This window comes from Dromiciops gliroides, chromosome 1, assembly GCF_019393635.1.
Source record: "Dromiciops gliroides isolate mDroGli1 chromosome 1, mDroGli1.pri, whole genome shotgun sequence".
Lineage (NCBI taxonomy): Eukaryota > Metazoa > Chordata > Mammalia > Microbiotheria > Microbiotheriidae > Dromiciops > Dromiciops gliroides.
In genome coordinates this window covers 716,285,367-716,301,627 of record NC_057861.1, presented here as the reverse complement: position 1 = coordinate 716,301,627, position 16,261 = coordinate 716,285,367, and the positions used below count along the sequence as shown (strand labels likewise).

General features: G+C 39.7%; 1 protein-coding gene across 8 annotated transcripts in view; it reads left to right on the top strand.

Annotated features, from left to right (window-relative positions):
* ITPR1 (inositol 1,4,5-trisphosphate receptor type 1) overlaps positions 1 to 16,261 on the top strand; it is a 395,541-nt gene that overhangs the window by 157,691 nt on the left and 221,589 nt on the right. For 6 of the 8 annotated variants that reach the window (XM_043977917.1, XM_043977915.1, XM_043977911.1 and 3 more), the window contains 6 exons: positions 1,828 to 1,926; positions 3,695 to 3,778; positions 3,877 to 4,023; positions 6,202 to 6,297; positions 7,761 to 7,805; positions 15,095 to 15,249. In XM_043977917.1, coding sequence (XP_043833852.1) covers positions 1,828 to 1,926; positions 3,695 to 3,778; positions 3,877 to 4,023; positions 6,202 to 6,297; positions 7,761 to 7,805; positions 15,095 to 15,249 — 626 coding nt within the window. The remainder of the gene's footprint in view (positions 1 to 1,827; positions 1,927 to 3,694; positions 3,779 to 3,876; positions 4,024 to 6,201; positions 6,298 to 7,760; positions 7,806 to 15,094; positions 15,250 to 16,261) is intronic. The other 2 variants (XM_043977918.1, XM_043977916.1) reach the window with 1 other exon arrangement.

Below are 16,261 nucleotides of genomic sequence, written 5' to 3'. Positions count from 1 at the left end.
CTAAGGGGTTTCTTGGAAAATGGAGTTAATAGGTCCATAGGTCTAGAACTGGAAGTGACCATAGAGGGCACTGAGTCCAGCCCCTTCATCTTATAAACAAGGAAACTGAGGCTGTGAGAGGCTAAGTGACCTGTCCTGGGTCACACAGCCATTAAGTGTCTGAGATAGGATTTGAACCCAGGTCTTCCTGGCTCCAAATCCACTGTCCACTCTGCCACAAATGTAGTTGTCTCTTGATAAAGCCTTTGATCTGTCTCACTTTTGTGCTTCCCTTCCCCTGACCCCTTTCCCCAGTGTTACCAAAGTCCTTTTGGTTGCTGGTTTGGTCAGACTCCTGTGATTCATGTGGCCTGTCTAAAAATCTGGACAAAGAAGCTTGTTCTTTAGAAAGAGAAGATTGAGTCTTCGGTCTTCTAGCAGAGGAGCAAGAACACAGCTTTTCTAGGGAAACATCCGGCTTCTGGGGCCCTGAAATTCCATTCAGAACTTTTGGTAGAATTAGCTCAACTCATCATTGTGAAGGGGAGAAGAGATCCTTGAATGGCTTCTCTTTGAACCATTTATGTGTAGCTGAGGATAATGGTCCCCTGGGAAGTTTTGCCTTGATTGTTAACAATAGACTTGTATTAATCTTCCTTTACCAGCAGTGAAAGTGTTGAATGGATTTGGTTGGGAGACAGAGAGGAGACTTGAAGTTGTTGTTTTTTTTTAAAGGGCCCGACATATGGAAAAGGAATTAGTTTTGTTCTTGGCCCTGAAGGACCAGAGTAAGAGCAGTGTGACTGGAAGTTGAAGAGAGGAAAATGTAAGCTCGAAATAGGGAAACACTTGCTAGCTCTGCCAAAATGGAGTAGACCGTCTATCTTAAAGCTTTTAAAAGACGGAGTGTATTCTTTGCCTCTCTTCCTAACTGGGCCAGTGATCGAGCACCCCAAGATTAGGGTAGTAGCTATCTCAGAAGATGTTAGGGGCGACAGGGATGCTACATTTGGAGTTAGGAGACCTGGGTTTGAATTCTAGCTCTGCTGCCCACTAGTTGAGTGAGTGTGGGCAATTTACCCAACTTCTCTGGGGCACAAATACCTCATTGGTAAATTAAGGGAGCCAGAGTCAGAAGGCCTCTAAGGTTCCTTTCAGCTTGAAATATATGGTCCTGTGAACTTTAGCAACTTGTATTGGAATCTGCTGCAATCCATCCATGAAATGATGGAACTCCTAGAATGGCCTTAGAATTTCAGAAATGGAAGGGACCTGGATGGCCACTGTCTTGTCCAAGCTGTGCTTGAAGAGAAAATCCTCCTTCGACATAGCATGGCGGTCATTTGTCCTCTGCTTGGAAACCTCAGGTGAAGGGAACCTTCTTAGGACACTCTCCTGTCTTCAGCTTTCAGTCATTGCTCCTACTGCTGCCCTTTGGAACTAAGAACAGGGCTAATATGCCGACCCTTCAGACACTTAAAGACAGTACCATTTCCCCTCCCTGTCCCTCTACTAAAGCCTCTTTCTCCAGCCCAAATTCTTTCAGCTGATCCTCATATTCCATGAACCTCAGAAATTAATATAGAGAAATATCTTTTGTTCCATTAAATACCCCCACCCCTTTCCTCCCTCAGTGGAGGTTTGGAGTAGGAAGGTTCTCAGTATGTTGACTCGTGGGATATGCCAAAACTGTCCAGTGGCCATCTTGGTCCTTGTACCACTCTCTGCAAACTCTACGTTATAAAAAGCTTGTTTGTGGGTATACTCAGACCTAGTTATATCTTGGAGCCAAGAAATAGGCCTCCCCCCTCAACTCCAGCCTTCTGAGGACACCTGCCTTCTTTTCAGGTTGTCATTGGGGACAAGGTGGTTCTGAATCCTGTCAATGCCGGACAGCCTCTACATGCCAGCAGTCACCAGCTGGTGGACAACCCAGGCTGCAATGAGGTAAGAGAAATAAAAACAAAACACTCAGCTGTGATCTCGCAAGAAGTATATAGACTTACCAGAGATCATAGAATGTTAGCATTGGAAGCAACCTCGGGGATGGTCACGCCCAACTTTCTCACTCTGCAAAGGAAGAGATTGAAGTGCAGGAATTAAGTACATAGTAATACTCTTTAATTACACAGCAATGATAATAGGTAGCTTTTATAGAGAGCACTTTAAGGTTTACAATCCACTTGACAAAAGAGCTGGAACAAATTAGAGGCTGCTGAAACTGAGTCTGACCTCATTATACAAATGAGGAAACTGAGGCACAGAGAGTCTTGCCCAGGGTCACACAGCTAATAAGTGTCAGGGGTACTTGGATTTGAACTCATGACTCTGTATTCAGCTCTCTAGCTTCTATATCATTTGATCTTCCCAACAGCCCTTCCAAGTAGGTGATATTATTGCCCTCCTTGGACAGACAAGAAACCTGAGCGTGAGAGAATCGTTCTTGTTGGGAGTTTGAAAGAGTTAAGTCTTAGGTGGAAGAAAGTTGGCCTCTTAGTAGCCATATGTTAATTGAGTCCCAGGGGTGTCAAATATAGCCTAATTCACTCAGAATAGAAAAAAGTTCTTGTTCTCAGGCTTCTCCTGGAGGCAGCTGAGTGACACAGTGGATAGAATGCTGGACCTGGAGTCAGAAAGACTTGAGTTCAAATCCACCCTCAGACACTTGTACTAGCTGGGTGGTCCTAAGCAGATCACTTAATCTCTGTTTGCCTCAGTTTTCCTAAACTGTAAAATGGGGATAACGATAGCACCTACCTACCTTCAGGATTGTTGTGTGAATCAAGCTAATATTTGTTTTTGTGGTTTTTTTTTTTTTAAAAAAAAAGCTCTTCTCGCAGTACCTGGTACATAGGAGACACTATAGAAATACTTATTCCTTTCTCCTTTTCTTTCCTGCTGGTGAGCAAGATGTTTGGTAGGGTCAATAGCAAGTGAGATTGATTGATTGATTGATTGATTGATTGATTTCAGGGCTCATGGCTTTATTTTTTAATTATATTTTTATTTATCTCATTAAATATTTCCCAATTATATATATATATTTATCATTTTTTTTAAAATTTTGAGATCCAAATTCTCTCCTCCCTTCCCACCTCTCCCCCATACTTGAGAAGGCAAGCAATAGGATATTAATTATACATGTGAAGTTACGCAAAACGTAATTCCGTATTATCCATGTTGCAAAAAAAAAAAATCACAAAAAGGCAAGAAAAATAAAGTGAAAAAATTATTCTTCATTCTGCATTCAGAGTTTATCAGTTCTCTGGAGACGGATAGCATTTTTCATCACCGGTCCTTTGGATTATTTTGGTCATTTTCTTGATCATGGTATCCAAGTTTTTCATCATTGATCATCTTTACAATATTGCTATTACTGTGTAGAATATTCTTCTGGTTCTGTTCACTTCCCTTTAACAAGAGATGTTTAGAAGATAAGTAACCGCAGCTGGGTCGACTTTATCAGGGCTGCAGAAGCATGGCAGTGCTAGGCCTCTGCTTGGAACGCTGCTCTCCTTCCCACAGAATGGCATTGCCCTAGTTAGCTGTGTAGTCACACCTTAATTCTGCAGGTATTTAGATCCTTGCTGACTTTTCAGAGTTTTCCCCCAGCCACAGTTTTATCTTCTGTGCGGTAATGAGGACTTAATGAGTTTGATAAAGGGGTTGACCTACCTGACCGAACACTGTGTCAACCTCATCATTCCTTTTCCAGGTCAATTCTGTCAACTGCAACACCAGCTGGAAAATCGTCCTCTTCATGAAATGGAGCGATAACAAAGATGACATATTAAAAGGGGTAGGTTCACGCTGTCTAATTAATGGTATTGGCCTGTATTTTCATCATCTTCTATCAGCTGAGTCAGAGCCCTTTATCCTGTGCGTGTTCATCATTAGGGTGATGTGGTCAGATTGTTCCATGCTGAGCAAGAGAAGTTTCTGACCTGTGACGAGCACCGAAAGAAACAACATGTCTTCTTGAGGACCACTGGGAGGCAGTCCGCCACTTCTGCGACCAGTTCCAAAGCCCTGTGGGAGGTCGAGGTAAGCAGTAAAGAGCGGGAGAAGGGGGAGAAACAAAGGCATGGATTTCTAAGAATAATCTTCCTTTAGTTTAGATCTCTGCACGTTCTCCTCAAGAAAGTTTTATTTCGTGTATTATTTAACATATTAATTATTTATTTTATATTTTAGTGTAATTTATCTCACATATTAATAATTTTTTAATACCTACACTTACGTCACCCCAGTGAGGTAAAGACAATTAAGGAAAACCTTAGAGTCCAACAGTAGATGCGGTATTCAGCCTTTATAGGCTCCCACCTCTCGTGAGAGACCAGAGGGGAACATGTACTAGAGACATGTTCTAGCAAACACGTCTGTTTCTGCTGAATAGAATGTAAGATCCTTGAAGGCAGAGATTATTTCACTTTTATATTTGTATATCCAGTACATGCCATAGTGGTTGGCACATATTTGGTTGGTTGGTTGACTTTAGGCATTGCAGTTGATCTGAGTTGACCCACCTTTTATTGTATTTTTCCCCTTGTATTATTGCAGTCTTTCATTGTATGTGATACTTTTCCTCGTTCTGATTCTGCATGCTCCCATGTTTCTCTGATTTCTTCATCTTTGTGTTTCTTATAATACAACAGTGTTCCATCAGATTCATTCATATGCCATAATTTTATTTATTCACCCCTTGGATGAATGCCTTTTTTCTCTGAGTGCTTTTCTCTGTAAGCCTTCATCTCTGTCTCTCTATTCTTTTCTGCTATTGACATTACTATAGCAAAATAATAATAATAATAATAATAATAGATGGATAGCATTTATATGGCACTACTTAGATTTGCAATGCAGTTCACAATTATCTCATTTGATACTCACAACAATCCTGTGAGGAAAGAGCTAACATTGTCACCATTTTACAAATGAGGTAGGCAAAAATTAAATGATTTTCCTATGGTCACTCCGCTAGTGAATGTCTAAAGTCGGGTTTGAACTCAAGTATTGTTTTATTCTGAGTCAATATTTATTTGCCAGTCTATAGACATACTTAATATTTTCCATGATAGGAACTGAATCTAATTTTTCCTTTTGCCACATAAGAGAAAAAAGGAAGTTTGAGATTCATAGTTCAAGTTGGAATGAATTTGGTTGTAATCAGTCAGAATACCTTGTGGTTGCCATATTTAAGAAATAATATGGGTACTAACTTTTAAAGTAATATTATGGTGGTATGGCATTGTTTCTGATCATTTTTTCCAGGGCAGTGAGAGCTAAATGACTTGCCCAGAGTCACACAGCTATTAAGTGTCAAGTGTCTGAGGCTGGATTTGAACTCAGGTCTTCCTGAATCTGGGGCCAGTGCTTTATCCACTGAGCCACCAAGCTGGCCTGCCCCCCTGATTATTTTTTAAAAATCACTCATTTTGTACATATCAACTTAGAAGGCTACTTAGAATGTTTTTTATAATAAATAGTCTCTAATAGGATTTATCCTCAGAGCCTAGTGCCAATTCCTTGCAAATACTACATATTCACTTGATTTTTGTTGGATTTTGAATTATCGGTTTGATTAGCTGTCATATATTGACCCAATTTACAGGAACTTCTACTCTTACGTCCTAAGAGCTATCTGATTGTTCTTCATTATTGGAAAATCTAGGGCCAATTCATTTTTCCTAAATGCACCACAGAAATATCGAGCCTCTGAAGTGATATTGTGCCTTGTTACTTCTGGAAATTCAGAGACCTTTTCAAAATCTCTGTTGACTCTATGTGTATTCTGAAATTTAAAAAGGTGAAAAGACACCATGTTTATTATATAGTGAATTATCTAGATTCTTCAGTCTCCAGAAAACCACATATGTGTCAACTAATATTTTGATACATAATTAACTTGTAGATCTCCTTATGCATGCTGATGAATTCCAAAATCCGTTGTTGTTTTTTTTAATCCCAGGAAAGTCACGCTAATCTTTCCGTGAATAATTAAGGAATTTTGTACTAATTTCATTCTGATAACCAGTAGATTCGACTTGTACCCTGAAGAAACATTATTTAACTCTTTCCATAAATTTGGATTTACAAAAGGCTTGTTGAAAGATGATCATTTATCTAGCCAGTCTTCCTGTCCATTTAAATATGTCAAATTGGCTGTTCTTTTATAAGTGTATTACATTTTCTTTTAACATGGCATCCCACTCCTCTTGCCAGGTGGTTCAGCATGACCCATGCCGTGGTGGAGCAGGATACTGGAATAGTCTCTTTCGATTCAAACATCTTGCTACTGGGCATTACTTAGCAGCAGAGGTAAGGTGCAACCACAGTCCTTGGTTTATCTCCATTTGTTCTCTCACCTCGCTATCATCCTACAGACAATACAGTCAACTCAATATTGTTCCATGCTATCTGACTTGTGAACTACCCCCTTACTTTTCCTCCTTAACTACTTCCTATGAGTGCTTATTAATACCTCTACTGGAAGACATAGCAAGGAAGGTAGTAAAAATCCTCCCATTTTGTTTAGGTGTTGGTACCTTGATTAAAATTTGATGAAAAAGAAGTTTAGAAACTAGCCTTCAAATGACATTTTAGGATTAGCAGTGGATTTCATTTGTCCATTTTGTCAAATCCAATCATATTTCATGCCATGATTTGGGGATAATTGTGAGTTGATTTCTAGGTAGATACATGACGTGAATATGCCAGAAATGGAAAGGAGTAGAAAATTTATAAATATGTATTAGGTTATGAAAGCAAGTATAATTTTGGTAAAATCTGTAAAAAAAAATCTGAAAGTATCTTCTAAATCTTTTTTAGTTTCAAATAAAGAAACCTGATCATTTGGTGCATTGAGAGGACAGAGATGGGCACAATCTCTTTTATTAAAGTAAAAATCAAATTTAAGGAAAATAACTTCATCCCAAATACTTGTCAAGAGTTTTAAAGGCAAGATTTAATAGTGAAGGACAGAAGGAATTTGCTTCTTAATTTACATGTTAAATTAAGGAGACTTCCTGCAGTGTGGCAGATGTTGAGACCTATTCATAGTAGCTCCATGAAGTATGTCAGAAAACTTCTGTTGTCTTGTGCATTGGTGTTATTTATCATGGATCTTCAAGGTTATTGATAAGTGGGTGAATCAGCATTCTGCTCCTATTGACATGAAAAAGGCAGAGCTTAAAAGCCCCAAGCTCTTTGGGAGATCTGATACTTGAGTGATTTATTCCAAGATTTTTTTTTTTGCTCTTTCAACAAATATTTAAGAGCTGAGGATAAAAAGCCTACTTTGAAATTTCAAATATGACTCTAAGGAATTACTAACTGGCTGTGTAGAATTTTGATTACAATGGTTTGCCGAGATAAGTGTTACCTTACCTCTCTGGTACTAGGATAAAGATAGCTCTTGCTGGAAGGTATTATTTCTTAAATTCTAGTAAAAAGGATTTCTTAGAATTACTTTCAGCAGATTTGAATTGATTTCTATCAGACTTTTATCTGAGCCAGACTATCGCTTTGATAGTCATTCAGTTGCATTCCTTCTGTCCGGACCTGAGAGCCAACTACTTGGCAAGAGGTCACTTGTAATGTGTGTGTCGTGCTTGTGTATCTTGTGTGTGTTGTAGTTGTGGCATGCTGGTTTTGTGGAAGGGAAGAAAGAGGCTCCTCGTTTTTCTAACATTGTTTGCAGGCATTGAAGCCTTGTAAAAGTGGGACCATGAGCCTGAGAAAATGATGGATTTTTAAACTTCCTAATGATTCTTTTTCATCAGGTAGACCCTGACTATGAGGAAGAATGCCTGGAGTTTCAATCCTCAGTAAGTATGGGCAAGAGCCACTTCTTGTCTTCATCTAGGAGGGCATGACCATAGGCCCTGGAACCGAACTAGGTTTTCTGTATCTGTAGGCTCTGAGTCTGGACTCGAATGAAAGGGGTAGTTTGGATTGGCTGGCCCCCGGGTGGCCTCAGTATCCTTTAAAAGGCCAACTCCTATAGAACATCATTGCTCATGATTTTCTTTCCATCTGGTTAATCAAGGTGTCTTATTACCTCTCTCCTAGAGTGGAAAAGTCATCAGGTTTTCTAGAAAAGATTCACCATATGTTCTATAGTGTGAATCCAATGTCCTTATTATCTAGAGAAGGAAAGGGAGGCAGAGTAGAGTAGTGATATGCCAATGTGTACCACTGGTTCTGATTTCATTCAGTTTTCTCGGAAAGAACACGAGATATTGTCATTAGTGTCATTTTGTCTGTGAAGTTGTCCTGTTAGACATTGCATACCTGATAGTCGATCTGACATCCTAGAGTTTTAAGAGTATGTCCTCTGTTGGCCAGAAATGGGTAACTATCCTTGTTCTTTGTTTTGGTTTAGGCATGTTATTGCAAATTGATGGTATGTCTCTAGTATAGATTATATTTCCAGTTAATGATGGTGTTTAGAAATGTGTACTTCAAATAGGTATGTGTTGTTTGCTAAGAAGGATTAGAAAAGGGACACTGGAAAATATTAAGTGATAAAGTGTGTGAAGCCTTTTTCTTGGGAGGGGTCTAAGGAAATTGGATTTTGGTCCTCATAGCTTTGAGAAAGAGGGGAAAAACATTATTTGGACAAGTTGTGTCTACTTTATAATTAGTCTAGTAGCATGGGAAACGGTGATAAAAAATTTTTAGGGTTTCTTAGAAAATAGTAATAGCTTTTATTTCTATAGCACTTTATGGCTACTTTATTACTTCCTGGAATCATGGAATTTAAGGGACCTCAGTGGTCATATAGCCAGACTCTTAAATGAAAGGAATTCCCACAGTAATATCCCACTATATCATATTTTACTGGATCTGTGAACTCAGTGTTGTAAGTGCTCCCTTTATCAGTGGAGATCTAACCCACCTCCCATTCCCCCATGCCTTCTCTTCTTGTTTTGTGGTATCCTTTTCATGTACTTCTGTGGTTCCTACAGAGAAGATCTACCTAGTATGCTGAAGGTTTTCTTCTAGGTCTTTATCTACTTAGAAGATAACCAGGACAGTACTAGTGATACCCATCTGTCCTAATTCATTTTCGATGTGACTGGCCCACCAACTTTTCCAGTCATCATTTCCTTTATGATCTCCTTTATACTGCTTCTTGTACAGTGGCCACAATTACAAATACACTCGCTGCCTTTTACATGCACCTGCCATGTGTCTCTCATTATGCTTTGGGTTGTCTACAACTCTTATTGTTTGGAGAGCAAAATATTTCATAATTCATAATCATGCAGCATTGCTGCTGGAACATTTGAGTTAAAAAAAATTGGTTTGGGGGACATGTTTAGGATCATTAAAAGCATCACCCAGCTTCCCAAATTCAGTTCAACTCATTCTAATATAACCCATCTTATTGTCCATCATTGTCCATCTGCTGTACCCCTCTCAGGCAGATGGACTGATCTGTAATGACTCCACATACTGACCATCCATCTACATGTCAGCATTTGGACAATAGGCATTTTTAAATCCACCTCGCTTTTCACGAGTTGATGGTGAAGCTGTTCTGAGTAATCATAGATCTCATTTAAGAGAATTCAATTTACTCTCATTACATCTAGGTCTGACTCCATTTATGCTTCACTTCCTGGCCATCTCCTAGCCAATGACTTTGCTCTGGATTAGGAGCCATGCCCTGGAAGATTTCATCTTTTGACCTTAATAAGTGTGACTCTGAGACCCCACTGTTCTGATTGGTTCATGTCCCGCTCTGTATCTGGCTACAGCCATGCTTCACTTCATTCTCCTTCCATCTGCATGAGAGATTCCTTGACATCTGACTATAAACCATGCCCTGGAGAACTTAACTCTTTCTTCCCCCTCCCTTAACTACCACTTAGGGTCATGATTGAGTCAAATTACCTACTGCATTCGGGCACTGCTCCAATCAGACTTCCCTTAACTTTCTAGCCATCTTCTCATCAGCCACATGATAATCAGGGTCAATATCTGTCTTATTCCATTTTCTATTTTTTAAACATGGATGCATTGTTTGAATAGGTCAGGTTAAAACTGTTGCAATTGCTCACAGTATTTTTATAAAGATTCTGAGATTTGGTCTAACTGACCGACTAATTACAAATGAACAGCAGATTCTGCTATGATTTTCACATCATTGATCAGTTGTTTATTGCTTATGAAGACTGAATCAGTTTCTTTGTTACTTCTAGTGTTTGGCATATCCAGTGCTTGACATTCATGTTTTGGCAGAATATCTCTTTATATATATATATATTTATATACATATATATACGTGTGTGTATACACTCGTACATATCTATACACACACACACATACATACACACATATCTAGAGAAAGTGGGTGGGGTATGAGGATTCTGAACAGTGCACAAGCCTTTAGACTCTTAAGTTCTCAAACATGAGTCACGTTTTCCAACATACTTTTCACCCTCATTTATTGTGGCCTCCTTTACATTGAAGTCACTGATCATCAAGATGTATGTTTCTTTGAAGTGAAAGATATTGCCACATTCTTCATAGGATGTTCTTCATAGAATGTTCCTCTGTCTCTTCAGCCACTTTTACAGAGTCGGTATATAAGCTTCAGTTTTTTCATAGTGTTTTTTTGCTTATGTTCATAATGAGTACTGGTAAGATGGGATGACAAAGAAATGATGTCTCTTGTTGCTTTTGTACTTAGAATATAATAAAATGCCATTTACCTTCATTTGCTTCTCCAAAGTACCGTAAGCCATTCTTCTATTAAAGGAAACACCTTTTTGTCTTCTTATTTAATTTATTGTGAGAATATGAATATTGGTGTGGTTCATTTTTTTTTCCTATTGTATGCCAGTCCACTTGTCACTCAACAAATTTTTTTTTTTACATTTAGCATGCTTATGATTAAGTTAAAGTTTATAGATGGCCTAAAAATTATTCCATTCTTAGCAGCTTCTTCCTCACTTTCTGCAAATCTATGACCATCACTGCCATAATGGAAGGAGTTTCATAGGACTGCCATTTAAAAAAAAATTCAACATTAAATGGCTTGCTGTTGGCCAATAATTTATCACCTAATGACCATTGTACTAATGATGGAACTCTTGTTACTTAGTGAGACCGAACCTTGGACAGCAGATTCCATCTGTCACAGGGATCATACTTGAGTCTTTCCAGCATGATAGGATCTACCAGATTTATGCTTTACTGGCACTTCCTTCCAAACTAGGATGAGGATGGTGGCAAATAATGTTATCCAGCAGCACTTTGGAAATAGCCATGTTTGAACATCTACAATAATGGGAGAGGTCAGTGTAGACAACCCAAAATTGACATTCAGAAAGCATTTTCCAATTGCAACACATTTGCCTTACTATGTATGTCTTGATAGAATTGTAGATTCTCAGCCCTGGATGGTATTTGGAGATCATTCAAGTCCTCCCCATGGTAGAAAACCCCTTTAACCATTAATCGTCCTTGGTTTGCACATTTTCAAAGCTTAAAGAGCTTACTACTCTGTATGTTAGCTTGTTCCATCGTTAGATTGCTCGAATTGTTACAACACTGTCCTTTATATGGTTGAACTAAATTCTGCACCTTGAGTCTCTCAAGCACCCGTCCCAATTCTGCCGTGTGTAGCTACACATATCATTTACTGCCTCCTTCATATGACAACCCTTCCTAAGCTTTTTTCAATCTATATTGAATACTCCAGTCATTTCAACCATTATTTATATGGTGCAGTTTGCAAACCTCTCACCATCCCAGTTATCCTCCTGGGCATGTTCTTTTGCCTGTCATCACCTTTCCTAAATGTTGGTTCTTAGAGCTAAAAATACTATTCTAGATGTGGTATGATCAGGACAGCATATAGTAGGACTATCAACTCTCTTGATCTGAGCATTGTATTTCCATAAAAAAAGACCATTTCCATTGCCTTTTTATAAAAAAGACACACACCTGTGACTCATTGTTTATTCATTCAGCTTGTAGCTAACTAATATCCCTAGATCTTCTTATTTTATTGATGATTTCTAACCTGTGTACTGTAGACCCCCTAAGGTGGATTAAGGGGGGGGGCAGGTTATTGGTTCAAAGGTCCGTGGATGCATTTTTTGCGCAAAGTGTTAGTAATATGATCTTTAAGGTCCAAAAAATTTTGCAGCGTGGGTCAGTCTAATAAATGATCAAATATACTTAAGTAGACCGAATAAAGTCTCACAAATGTATGTACTACTTTTCCAAATAAGTGTAGACAACGTTGTGATAGTTTTATGCTGGTTCCTAGTGATCACCTATTTCCCTTCTGTGATTGTCAAGTATGTTTAATGATTTATTTTTAGAATTATTCTGGGATCAAATATCAGGCTTACTGGTCTCTAGTTTCCAAAATACACTTAATTCCTCTTTTTGAAAATCTTGACGTTTGCCCATTCTCTATAAATAATCTCTTAATAAAATATTACTAACTGGTTTTATGTTTGTATCTGCAAGTTATTTCAGCCTTAGCTGGGGTTAGAATTATAGGCGTAGCTGATCTGAAGAAGAAAACCTACCATTAGTAACTGAGAACTTCTTGATGGGGCTAGGGTGAGGGTGCGCTGTCCATGACAACGATTGTGGATATAGTTATGCAGAGCCCACGGTTTCATTACTCTGGACATTACTCAAAACTGTAACTCTGAGGGCAGCTAGGTGGCACAGTGGATAAAGCACCGGCCCTGGATTCAGAAGGACCTGAGTTCAAATCGGACCTCAGACACTTGACACTTACTAGCTGCGTGACCCTGGGCAAGTCACTTAATCCTCATTGCCCTGCAAATAGAACAACCCCCCCACCCCCCCTGCCAAATATAACTCTGGTGTGATAAGGATAACATGAGAAAGGTATAGCTCACTGCCACCACCATGATTCACCTATTCCTGTGCCTGCCTCAGGACGTTACCTGTATTGGGAGTATACTCAACTTAACCCACTTAACTTAAACTTCACTCACTTTTCTGGTGCCATTAGTAGAAGAGTAGAAAAGTTGGGACATGACAGGTTTAAGACTATTTCATTCTGTTCTACTTTTGCTCTTAACTTTCCCCCGTAAGTTTTTCCTTGTTGTATTCATTGTATTTCCCTCAGTGGTTGACATTATCTATTCAGTGGTGCCTTGCAGTCATTTAAAAAGGAGAAATGGGAAAGCTTTCAGATTTTAGGCTTGGCCCTCTTGATTTATGCTATTTGCCCACTAGATGGCAAAAGTAGCCTGCACATCGAGTGGCTGTGATCCAGTTAGCCTTACCTCGGACCAAGATGTCAGGAAATTATGAGCCGCTCAGATCTGGACAGAGCTGCCTTCTTGCAACCTTAGGTTCTCTTTGACCTTCTCATATGTTTCTCTGAAGTTTTAGTCACCAGGCCACAGCTTGGACATGTTCCTCTGTTTAGTGGCCATTGCAGAGTTTAGATCTGAAGGGATTGTGGAATGCTTTGCAGGTTATTTGAGGTATAACAGACTCTATCCAGTCGGGATCGGTCCTGCCCGACTGAGATTTTCGTGCTGTGTTGTGGGCCCTGGACTGTGTATAGTTATCACCATGTGGGCCAACTGGGGTTCAGTTCAGTTGGCTGTTAAAGGTATGAGGGAGAAAATGAGAAGGGGAAAGAAGTGGCAAATTTGGCATACTGAATGTATTTCAGGGGGAGATGGAAGGAAAACACAAGAGATTATTGGTTTTTTGGGGGGGTGGGGGATTGTGGGACAATGGGGGTTAAGTGACTTGCCCGGGGTCACAGAGCTAGTGAGTGTCAAGTGTCTGATTTCGGATTTGAACTCAGGTCCTCCTGAATCCACGGCCAGTGCTTTATCCACTATGCCACTTAGCTTCCTCCACTTACAAGAGATTATTAATGAAAGAGGCAAACCTTGAGGAGCCTATGCCAAAAGGGATTGAACCTCAAAGGAGAAATCTGTCTCCTCTCTCCCTTTTGCTGTGAAGATCTTTAACTTGTCTCTTCCTTAAGTTTTGCAGTTTTCTTTGCTGTTGGAGGACAAAGGTTCTGTCTGAGACGAACGGGCTAGAGAAACTGGAAAACCTGCTATTCCTAGTTGGAGTTTGTCACCAAATATCTGAAGCTCTGCCGACTGTTAAGGCATTTTGCTTATGCCTCACTGGCATAAATAAAGCCTGTATAGAATCACAGGGATAAAAAGGACCTTGAAAAACCTAGCCTCTTGTCAGGATTTGCTTTACAATTCAAAATAACTCAGGCAGATGGGCATCTGACCTATTTTTGAAAGACTTCCTTAAGAGGAGATTTTATAATCTCTCTGGAAAACCCAGGTTGTTTAATGGCCCTTGTTCTCAGAAACTTTGGGCTTCTTGCTAACTCGGGTTTCTTATGTTTTAATACAGGGCAATTTTACCCTTAAGAAGCTCTTTCAAACACACTTTCCTGTTTGATTCTGGATGAATGACCTGGGCCCATCTAATTTCACAACCTAAACTGTTGACCAGTACATAGAATGCCATCTTAGAAGCCATTGAATTCAACCCCCTCATCTTGCAGATGAAATAACTCAAGCCTAGAAAGGTTAATAAATTATGTGCCCCAAGTAACATGCATAGTGAGTGGATGAGCTAGGATCTGAATTTTCTCGAAAAAACATTTGTCCTAAACACACTGGAGTTGTTCTTGGCTTTAAATCGGCTATTTCTTCCTTGAAAAGTGGATTGTTCCCTTAATAGAATCAATGTGGACCACCAGAGCAAAATTTTCAGATAAATTGGATCTCGTAGATGCTTTTAGATTTCTGGCTGGTCTCTTTAAGGGACCTGAATTCCTTTTTATCACCAGTGGAACTATTTTCATGGAAGACCAGGACTGTTCCCTGAGGCTGATTTAAAAGGCATTACAGTGGGAGGCAGGTTGCATAATTTTTTTTTTTTTGGCCAAAGTGCTAATTGTCAACTTTTATGACCTTTTTGAAACAGAGGTGTAGTTTCTGCCAGCTCCTGGCATTCAGAATCATTCTTCTTGGGACCTGCGGCTTAGAAGATGATCTTAGTACTTATGACATTTGCCAAAAACCACTTTTCTGACTTTCTGATAAATTTTCTTCCTCAGATGGACTCTGATCAGGACGCATCAAGAAGCAGGCTACGAAATGCCCAAGAAAAGATGGCATACTCCCTGGTCTCTGTGCCTGAAGGAAATGATATCTCCTCCATCTTTGAGCTAGATCCCACCACTTTGCGAGGGGGCGATAGCCTTGTTCCGAGGTATGACAGAAAAACGCTCCCCATACGGGGTCAGTCCGTGCTTGGAACCTGACATAGTAGTGAGGCCCCTGTACTGTCAGCTGGCACAGCACTTTTACATTTGCATACTGCTTCCGTGTTGATTCTCTCTCATTTGACTTTTCTCAACAGCCCTTTGAGGGAGGCTGGGTAGACAATATCATTTCTGTTTTTACAGATGAGGGAACTGAGGTACAGGAAGGTTGTGATCTGATCAATATCAAATGACTAAAGATTTGGCTCAAGTCTCTCATGTCCGCTTCCAGGGCTCTGTCAGCTACAATGTTTTGTCATCTCTTACACCAGCCTCTGTAGAAAGAAAAACCGTACAGCCAGGCTTTTCTGAGAAAGGCCAGAACTGCATTAACTAGCCAGCGTTTGGAGTAGTCGAGGTCTGGAACCCTGTGTCCTTTGGGAAAAGGGGGCCATAGATTTAGAGCCAGAGGGGACATTAGTAGTTTCCTACCACAACTGCCTTCTTTTACAGATGGGGAAACCAAGTCCTAGCCAGAAGAAGTCACTTTCCTGAGGCCAAATAGGAAATCATGGCAGAGCTAACTCTGATTACAAATCCAGAACTCTATCCTCTCCACCACCAAATAATTGTTCAGTAATCAGACTTTAAACATGTGATCAAGTAAGAGTCTAAAGGGTCTAGTTTTGAGGTGCCATGGCCAGGGAAACACCTAAACATAATTCCTTCTTAGTATTTGTGGCTTTACTCACCCCTTCATTTCCCTTTCCTGATTGGATGCTGCTGACCGAATGAAGAAATAATAGGAAGGAAAAATTGTTGGAATGTATTGGAAATGGTGGATGGCCCAGTGGATTGCTGCAAGAGTGCTAATGAATATTCCGGTTATTTTATAAAATTTTAATTTTGTTGTGCTTTTGGAGGAATGTGGCATGTTAAGTAGGGCTCTGCTTTTTTTTTTTTTTCAAACATTCATTCAGTAAAGGTTTAGGAAGTGCTGGCTATGTGCAGAACAAAAGT